We start from the raw sequence: 10,557 nt of genomic DNA, 5'->3' as shown, positions 1-10,557 counted from the left end.
AGATTACTCAAATCTGACATCATTAAGGCACTTAAATGATGAAAATATATTTTGCGACAAAGGAAATTGATATGAATTGTACGATATGATGTATTGAATTCTGATTCAAATTACAAAATGTTTATCCCAAAAAATCAATAAATAAAGTCTCATTCTCCACATGAGGAGAGGAAGAAATGAAAGAATTAGAGAGCTCTCGTATATTTTTCACCTATCGCTGCCTATAATCACCACAAGATATTGTCACCGAGAACTACCATCACTGCCAGCGATCACCGTCAGTAATTACCACCATCTCCAAAAATTCTGACAAGATATAACAATGATGTTGGATATAGTTGTTCACTTGTTGACACCTATTTTCTAAAATTCCTATTTGGAAAATCAAGCCTTGTTGTTGGGTGTTGTCCATCTGCAGACACTATAACTTTTTTATAACCCCTATAAGAGAAATTAGACGTCTTATTATCAAATAGTCATATTCTTTTTCAACTGTGATGAATGAATGATTCTTGTGTCTTTTGTTATATAATGAATTTTTCAGTTGGGTCAGATTCTACAGTTTTTTCCTTTTCTAGATTTCCACGTCAAAAAGTTCTGGTCTTATAGCATGATGAATTTTTATAAAATGTTGAGGCATTACACACATTCTACCAACTCAAATTTTCTAACACGTAATAATGATTATGGTCTAAAAAAAATAAAATAATAAGAAAGTCATTTCAAATCAATTTTAAATGCATATTTAAAATTATAATGTAATTAAAATAATTTTTTTATATTCATTAAATAAGAAAAAACTGTTCATATAATTTTATAATTATAATTATGTATTATAAATTAGATCATCATAAAAAAGTATTTAATATATTTAAATTTAGCATACAAAATGAACTCTTTTTTTTTTAATTTAATTTATTTATAACGTTCAATCCTTTAAAAATATTATGATAGAAATATTTTTAATCAGAAACCCGCATGCTTCGATTATTCTTCATGGGAGGGGCAGCGCTGAACGCGCTTTCCAGCAGTGGCTTCCCACCATGCTCCAGCTTCAATGCTTCCTTAGCTGTATTCCATTTGCAAATCATGTGGGTCCCATTTGTACCAATTATTTTATAATATTATTTAAGGTTTAACAAATTGCCTATGGTAATAGGGGAAATTATTGGATTCGGTGACTTTTGGAGCCCAATAAAAATACGTCACATCACCTTCTACTCGATCTTGAACTCGGTACTGAACAATATGGTTCAGTACTGAACTCGGTACTGCTCGGTATTGTTCAGTATCGAACTCGCAGTACAGAGTTCAGTATTACTCGGTACGGTGAAGTACCAAACGTAAGTTATGTTTGGTGTCCGAACACAATAATCGCTCTGATAATAGAGCCAGTAGTTTCAAGGGCCACGAGATCAGACGGTCATGGTTGCATGATTTGGTAGAGATCAACGGTTATTATAAAAATGAGATTTCTTGCTTGATAGCAACTTGGGACGGCCAATAATGGCGGTGGCTTCACTCCGTTGTGCGAGACTTGCATGGATTGACTTGAGCCCATCACGTCATTATCACCGACATTATTTTTAGCGCCTAATTAAATTTAATTAGCCTTTTTTAATTATGTATCCAAAACAAATTTGTTTTAAGAAAATTTATAAAATTTGATTATTTATAAAAATTGATATTCGTGCCAAAATTTTTAACTACTCCGTGTATTTATATATGTGAAGAATAAATTATTTATTTATTGTTTTCATGTAATTTATTTTTTTAGTATTTAAAATCAATTTTATTAAATTACATTAATTGAACAAATTTATATTTTTTAACTAAACTATATATATTATCGTCTTGCTGCATGAACCTACCAGAAATTACTGTAAAATAGATTTTTCAAAATTTTGTGCAATTAAGTAAGAGAAAGAAGAGAGAATATATTTTAACTAATACTTATTTCATAAATAAAATTATACTTAATATTATAATATAGCTAGATTTACATATATAAGATAAATTTTTATGCATTTATATTTGCAATATTTAAAATTAAAATTTAATTATATAATATTTAAATAATACTAAAATTATTTTATTTAAAATAAAAAATATATACATATGTTTTCACATATTTTTGTTGTGATTTAAATATTAAGATATTATAATAATGAGCCAATAAATATAAAACTTTAACTATTAAATAAATAAATATTATGCACAATATATTAATTTTATTTCATTTAAAATAATCAATGGGTATTTTAGTAATTACATCGATCAGAGAAAAAACTTGCTTATTGAGAAAAAGCTACGTTACGAATTTTCTGACAATCTTGCCTTCGTAAGGCGCAAACCTAAATAACAAAAATCTTCTTGTACCAGGCAAAAACGAGCTTGCTGTATTCGGCACGTGATAAAGAGTCAGGGGCCTCTTCCTTCTTTAGCCACCATTGCTGCTCTACTGAAGATCTGAAAGCTTTCAGCTGAGAAGGCCGCAATGGAGCTGAAGATCAGTCTTTTATCCTTCAATAGCGGCAGATCCATCTCAAAGCTCGCGCATTTCGCCAGTTTTCTCGTGTGTTTCCTTCTCTTCTTCAGTTTTAAGTCTATTGGTGCGTGCCTAACATCTTTGATCTCCTTCTCGATCTCCTTCTCAACATCTTTTTCCCCCTCCAATCCCTATAAAAGTTATCTTTATGGTTATTTTCTTTCATTGATGTCGGGTTCTTGGGGTTTCATTGATCCTGCAATTTTGCCTAGTTCTGGAGTCCTGAAATTTTTTTTGGGATATAATTTGGTTTATTTGACTTCTCATTTTTTAAATTTGGTGACTTTATTAAATTAAATTTACACTAAGTTCGGCATGTTTCTGCTATCTGATTGTCAGTATTCTTTCATGATCAGCTCTTTTCCTTATTTCCCTTGAATGCAACATGTTAGTTTTGTTCTTGTTGAATAACTAGTGTTTGATTTTAATATCTATTGATTAGGAAAGAAAAACGATTACAATTTCCTTGGAACATGATTTGATCATTTCGAGTAGCATATTTCAGTGCCTTCGGAAGCAATTTCTCATGATCTGATCAAATTCTGACGGGAAAGTTTTGAATTTGTTACGTGCTCTTACTTCTCTACTGTGCCTATTTCATTAATTTCAAAGGTAGTTGAGCAACGTATGAAATACAGTTTACTTTGGTTTCCAGTAATTGTTATTTGCTCAATGAGGCATTCTATATAAATATAAGTCATCGAGTTGGAAACAATGAGTCATTTCACAGTTTCTGCATGAATTTTACTTCTGGGCGGTTTATGGAGCAATGGATGAAATGTTGGAATTTTATTTTTTATTTTTTATTTTTTATTTTTTATAAAATCATACATAAGAGGCCTACGTGTTAATGAAGAGAAAAAAGAACAAGGCCAGAATGACTCCAAAGCTCACTAAAATACAACATATGAAAGATAAATACCTAAGAGCCTCGGAATTCATCTAAAAACAAAAATCAAGACAGTACAAAAAGATGATCAACCTAAGCACAAGCAAACAAAAAAGGACTCGAAGGAAAACATCAATTGCCCAGCAGTCAAACGTTTACAACCAAAGCTACAGTGTCATCTAAGTATTGTTTATCTTTCATGATATGGACAAATTATTCTATGCGGACTCCGAATACAGTTCATTGTCCGGAGACCAACCAGAATGCGCCACATCAGCAGTACCGAGCGGTACCAAGCAGGGGTTAACATGGCACATTCTAGTTGGTCTCTGGACGGCGTTCGACATTCGCACAGAATAATTTCTCCATTATATGACTAGTCTGTTCACAAGACTAGGTTTTTAAGATTAACTACACGAGTGGCTATCATATGTTGGTTTTGATAAGAAAACCTATTTATGAGTTTGCTACAAAATTAAGTGGGTAGATAATAATTCAACTTTAGCTTTAAAGAGTTGTTTGGTGGCAAGATTTAGGTAGGATTTAACAATGATTCAACTTAAATCCTTCCAAATATATATATATATATTTTTTTTTTGACATTTAAATCCTAAGATATCTATAATCTTGTTGTTTATCTAAATTCAAGAATTTATTAATCCTTTGTTGAGCTTGATTTAACTCGATCTTAGGAGAGTAAGGTGTTCTAGTCTCACAATACTTGTGTGCATCACTGCCCTGACCTCCTTATACACAGTCGAGAGGTTTGCCTCATTGGCATGCTCCATGATTCAGACTAAGTGACTAACTAGTAAAGAAAGTCGGCCTTTCAGCATCCATTGCCATGGACACCATAACCGGCTATGACTACTAACCGTTTGGGTGGACAGGAGGAGATTAGAGCTAATTCTATTCTGAGTTCTAATTGTAGCAGGGATGTGCAATGTATTATTGGTCTGAAGAAGAAAAAAGGGGATGTTGAAGAAGTTTCTTATCTTTTAACAAGTTGGAATAATAAAAAATTATATAACTATGCAATAGTTAATTAAATTGCTTAAACAAACTATGCTTATAAATGTCCGATGATGTACTTTTTTTTTGGTCAAATCTCATAATCTTTTATACCCCATAATTTACTAATTCATACTTGAATTAAATCTTTCTGTTGGCAAACAATCCTTAATAGTTTACTTTTTGCACTCTAAACAGTGCCTTGAATTGTACACAAGGAGATCTGATACATTTGAGATTATAACATCTATTCCCTTTTTAGTTGCTTGAAAAACTTCTAGGAACTATTTAAACACTTGACCAAGAAAAAAAATTTTACTGCTTACAGAAGCTTTTGACGCCCTTGACCCCAATGGAAACATAACCATCAAATGGGATATAATGCAATGGACTCCAGATGGCTATGTTGTAAGTACGAAGCATCAGTTTTTGTGAATTTATTTCATTATGTAATTGATAAATCTTAGTTCTCACGATGCTTTCAATACAATATCAAAAGCAATAATCTTAAACAAAATTGCATGAACTTTCAGGCTGTTGTTACAATAAACAACTACCAGCAATACCGCCACATCCAATCACCTGGATGGATATTAGGCTGGACATGGGCTAAGAAGGAGGTTATATGGTCCATGGTTGGTTCACAGACCACAGAACAGGGAGATTGCTCAAAGTTTAAGGGAAGCATTCCCCATTGCTGCAAGAAGAATCCAACGGTTGTCGATCTCTTGCCTGGAACTCCATATAACATGCAGATTGCTAATTGCTGCAAAGGAGGTGTGCTTAGCTCCTGGGTTCAAGATCCACCCAATGCCGTTAGTGCATTCCAGATTAGTGCTGGCTCTGCAGGGTCAAACAACAAGACAGTTCGTGTGCCGAAGAATTTTACTCTCAAGGCTCCAGGGCCAGGTTATACTTGCGGTGTGGCGAAGATTGTGAAGCAAAGCCGATTTGTTTCACAAGATGGCAGGAGAACAACCCAAGCACTGAGTAAGTTAAATTTATTGGATCTAGTTTACATACTAATAATTTGTATATGTAGATTTGTATAATGTAATTGTTTGTTTGTTTGTTACTCTGATGATTAGGGTGCTTGAGGAGCTTTATACTGAAACATGTAAACAAAATGAATCCTTCTGATAATCTCGTTGTTTCTTTGTTTGTTTGGGATGTGAATAAGAAGTGTTTAAAGGGTGAATACTAGCTAAGAATGCATAAGTTCATTGTAAATCTTATGATGTTTTAGAATATGTTTCTGCATAATGAGCCCATAGGATACACATAAGGAACCTCATAATTTTTGAAAGGCTAAAATTAGGTCATGACGGATCAAATGGCATCAAATCCAACCTTTGGTGCTTGGCTGCTTTATTTTTGCTCGTTCCACAAAACACTTGTGAGTCTTGACAGATACAGCCTTATTTTCTTCTTCATTAAAAAGCATTTTTTTTAATTTCCCTTTCTCTTTTTTATTTTCTTTTCTTTTTATATAATAATAATAATAATAATTGTTGCGGGCTAGAATATATTGCAGCGATAGAGTTAGAAAATTTTTGTCTTAGCGTTGTACGAATATCCAGCACACAAACATAAGAAAAAATGTAACACTATAATTTTTACATGGAAACCTAGGAATAGAAAAAACCACGGGGCCACGCACAGTTGAAAGGATTCCACTAGTGTTTACTTAGATTACTAATGACTGACTTGTCCCTAAAATTGAGGGCGATCAGATTACAATAATCAACTCCTGGGTTTAAATTCAGTTACAAACAGAGATTGGAAATTCAACGACGTTCTAGTGGTTGGGCAAAAATCCGGCTTCAATTGACGACCGGGCAGAATTCTGATGGTAGTCGGCTATTGGGCAGAACTCCGACGCCAGTTGATAGTTGGGCAGAATTCCGGCGTTAGTTGGCAGTCGGGTGGAAGTCCTGAGGTGGTCGAGGAGTCTCTTCTTTCTCTTCCTTTTATTCTTTTCTTTTCCTATTTTCTGAGAGTGGCATGGTCAGTAAATAGGAGGAAGATCATGGGTAAATTGGAAGTGATTTGAATGAATGATCGATATTGAATTCCTTGATCATGGATCATTTATTGAGCATTTGAATGTCTTAATGATATCATAATTCGGTGATCTTGGGCTCGTTGAATATCTTAATGATATCAGAATTCAGCGATCTTGGGCCTGTTGGATTCGTCTCGTCGAGCTGCTCGATTCAACTATAAGAACGCCATATTTAGAAACTTTTTGGTAATCCAAATTAGGTATTGAACCTGTCAAATGTGCTTTGGGTCTTTGATTTGGACTCATTTGGGCTCGGATTGAGTTGAATTTGGTGTCGTTGGGTTAATATTATGCACACACGTGGCGTCTGAGGATGCATCTCGGGCCAAGAAATGAACATAAATTCGAGCTCAATCCTTCGATGTGAATGTATAGGAGTCAACACGGCTCGAACTGTAAAATAAATATACGTTCGTAGCGCCGACTAGGATATTTATTTCATACATTCATATTAAGCCTTCAAGGTCTATCACAAGAAAATTCATTAGTAAAAACGTAAAACCAATGACAAATCCGATTCTCTGTCGACAATTAGACAAAGTCGACAAGGTTCGACCGATAAAGTGAAATTGTCCATAAGTACCCCAATGATGGTCATGTTGAATGTAGATCTCATTTGGAGGGGTTAATTTTCAAATTCTCCCCAAAAAACTCAAACATTTCATATACATTAAGAATATAAATATTTAATATTAAAATAAAACACCTAAGTACTTAAAGAAAAATACTCATTCACATTCTGCAACAGTTTGTCAAGGTGGACAAATTTGAAAATCACTTTAGCTCACAAAGAGCAAATATTTGACCGAGAATATCAGTAGGATTCATTCTCAAACATAGTTTAAAATTGCGCAATATGAGGCTCGCCTTGAGGCCCGCCTTTGCGCAATTCTAGTAAAAAATGCGTCGATGCTTACGCCTCAAGTTTTTTTTATGAGGCTTGCGCTTCAATTTGGTTGAGGCCCGCCTCGTCTCACGCTATATATATTAAAACTTACATAAATCTTGAAGTAAATGCCCGACATTGGACTCTATAGGAGAGGAGGAAGGGGAGAGAGCAGTTCATCATAATTATGATTCAAATGAAGAACCCCTTAGTGATGAAAATGTTGATGACTTATGAGTTCTTATGTGATATGTCATTGCTATTTATTTTTGGAAATTTGAATTATATGTTAATGAAAAGAATACCGCAATTTGGGAAAGATAGAATTTTGAGTTGAACTATATTTCATGTTGTCTTATTATTGGGATATTTTGATTTCACTTCATATCTTATTCTTTTTTATGTTTTATATTATTCACTCATTAGTATATAAAAAATTTATCATTTTATGTTTACGCAATCTTTTGATTTTGAGGCTTACGCCTCGCCTCACGAATGAAAAACGCCTCAATACCCGAATACGCAATTTTAAACATTGTTCTCAAACCGTCTCTTGTTAGTAAAGATGTGACACATGTCTTCTTAATGGTGTTCTCATTGCTAAATGACACCACAGGTAAATGTTAGTAAATCATTGAGTAACGAATCAATATGATATGATTGATAGGGCACAAAACTCTCTGCTAGCTAAGGTGAATTCAAAATTTTTCCCTTAAACAAACATTCAACACAGATCTACAAGGTACCCTTAGACGAAGCAACCCATGATTACTGATAAGGATCCTTCGATCAAGTTGAGTCAATTATCTCCTCTGACTAAGTAGACTAGGGACCGTAATGACCCAGGACGACGAAACCATGGGATCTTGATTGGGTTTATCATCATTCCCCCCACCATTCGCTTTAAGTACAAGGTGGTAAATTTCTAATTTTAAATATTAACTTTTCGAATATCCATATCACTACTATTATAAACTAGATACTACGTATGTTTGATGACTAGCCTTAATTGAAAGTTCTCTCTCGTTACCGGGAGGGGTAATTGATTATAGGAGCTTGCACCTATAGGAAACTTGAACTCAGTTTTTGCAAAATGAGGGCGAAATCTCTGGATAATGTCCTATCTAAAACTCAATATGTCTTCAGAAAATTATTCTGGAACCTACTCGTTAAAACTCTCCTCGATAACCCTAGAAAAAGGAAAGGAGATGCGGAGAGGCTTCAACGTGAATTTTCGGAGCTGACAAAGCATTAATATTCTATGATCATGCATAGGGCTCAGACTATTAAAGTATCTTACATATTTGAGGAATGCTTTTGTTTTATGGTTGAAACTTAGATCCCTCTCAATAATGAGAATCAAAATATGCATTATGTTTATGTGCTTTTGAAATTCCATCTACGCTTACTCTTATTAGTTTCATGATCCTTCATGAAAACAAATCATATTTCAAATCAGAAAGCTGAAAGGTCTGCTATTTATTGTTTCAGTGACATGGAACGTTACCTGCACTTATTCCCAATTCCTTTCTCAGAAGACCCCTTCATGCTGTGTCTCTCTCTCATCCTTCTACAATGATACAATTGTTGACTGCCCAACATGTTCCTGTGGCTGCCAAAACAACGTAACTCAACCTGGGAGCTGTGTGGAGTAGGAATCTGTTATATCTTAGAATCTTTTACCTTCAAGTACAATTACAGTGTAGAGAATAACCTGAATGCCTTTCTTTTCATCTATATTCTCAGGGGAGATTCGCCTTATCTCGCTTCTGTGGTCAATGGCCCTGGAAAAAGCAGCCTTGTACCGTTAGTTCAGTGCACATCTCATATGTGCCCTGTGAGGATTCACTGGCATGTTAAGCTCAACTACAAAGAATATTGGCGAGCGAAAATCACAATTACCAATTTCAACTACAGGATGAACTACTCGCAGTGGAACCTAGTTGTCCAGCATCCCAATTTTGATAATATCACACAAATCTTTAGCTTCGATTACAAGTCCCTTACTCCTTATGGCGGCATAAGTACGTACTGAAACCTTGATCTCCAGACAAAAAAATTTAGTTTTTTAATTGTTCTGTTTGCCAATTTGATTTCATAGATGATACTGCAATGCTATGGGGGATGAAGTACTACAATGACCTGCTCATGGAAGCTGGTCCTGCTGGAAATGTTCAATCTGAGCTGCTTTTCCGCAAGGATGCGTCGACCTTCACGTTCCAGAAGGGATGGGCGTTCCCTCGACGAATATACTTCAATGGTGACATTTGTGTGATGCCAGCTCCAGATGCATATCCATGGCTGCCAAATACAGGTCCTTTATCTTTTAGGCCAGTGCTTCTTCGATTGCTGGTCTTCTGGACAACTTTGGCATGTTTATTCATTTATGTGTAGGAGAAATAGATTACTTTGAAAATTTTCCGTCTTGGTCTAGTCTTTTGTTTCTGTTCTGCAAGTTCATGAAGTTAGATTAAGTTGTAAGAATTTTCTTCTTTGTATATTAGTGATTTAAGTGAAAACAGAGAGTTTGATTACTGCAATCGTTGATTGTGATAAAGGAAAAAATGTACTGTATTTCAACTAGGCCTAAGGATGAATAAAGGTTTGTTTGGGATCTGTTTTTACTGATTTTTAAATCAACTTTTTGTACAAGAATTTCTAATTCAAGAATTGTTTTTACTAAAAAGTTGCTTTAAAAAGAAGTAAGAAAGTTGTACCAAATGAGATTAATTATTCTGTGCGGACACCGAACGCCGTCCAGAGGCCAACTAGAATGCGTCACGTCGCCCCTTTGCTTGGTACCGCTGCTCGGTATTGTTCGATATCGCTTGGTACTACGGTTCGATATCATTGACGTGGCGCATTCTGGTTGGTCTTCAGACGACGTCCTGCATCCGATCTCCGCACAGAATAATTTAAAACCATATGCAAAACTAGCCAAAAAATTTCCCGGTGGCGACGATATAACACAGACGATATAAGCCATCAAAAACTTCAACAACCCTAACTCTTCGAAAAAATTTGAGGATTTGCGAATGCCATACTGAATAGTTTTCTTGATTTAGCTGAGGCGGGACGATATTTTTTATGTTCGAAATCACGAATTTCAGAGTGGAGGAAATGGGTGATTCTTCTTGATGCACCGTCTCCATGCTATC

General features: G+C 34.8%; 1 protein-coding gene across 1 annotated transcript; it reads left to right on the top strand.

Moving 5' to 3' along the window:
* The first annotated feature begins 2,331 nt into the window (after positions 1–2,331).
* On the top strand, positions 2,332–10,027 carry LOC110108198 (COBRA-like protein 1). The gene is made up of 6 exons (XM_020838737.2): positions 2,332–2,612; positions 4,777–4,856; positions 4,982–5,438; positions 8,891–9,050; positions 9,146–9,423; positions 9,501–10,027. The coding sequence occupies exons 1-6, from the start codon at positions 2,498–2,500 to the stop codon at positions 9,791–9,793; spliced, it is 1,383 nt and encodes a 460-aa protein (XP_020694396.1). The 5' UTR covers positions 2,332–2,497; the 3' UTR covers positions 9,794–10,027.
* Positions 10,028–10,557: the final 530 nt, after the last annotated feature.

This window comes from Dendrobium catenatum, unplaced genomic scaffold, assembly GCF_001605985.2.
Source record: "Dendrobium catenatum unplaced genomic scaffold, ASM160598v2 fragScaff_scaffold_1574, whole genome shotgun sequence".
NCBI classification, from domain to species: Eukaryota; Viridiplantae; Streptophyta; class Magnoliopsida; order Asparagales; family Orchidaceae; genus Dendrobium; species Dendrobium catenatum.
This window is presented reverse-complemented; position numbering and strand designations above follow the sequence as displayed.

Coding starts and splice junctions, on each gene's coding strand:
- LOC110108198 (XM_020838737.2), top strand. CDS start 2,498: ATGGAGCTGAAGATCAGTCTTTTATCCTTCAATAGCGGCAGATCCATC. Junction 5,439..8,890: donor GAGAACAACCCAAGCACTGA/GTAAGTTAAATT, acceptor TTATTGTTTCAG/TGACATGGAACGTTACCTGC. Junction 9,051..9,145: donor CAACCTGGGAGCTGTGTGGA/GTAGGAATCTGT, acceptor CTATATTCTCAG/GGGAGATTCGCCTTATCTCG.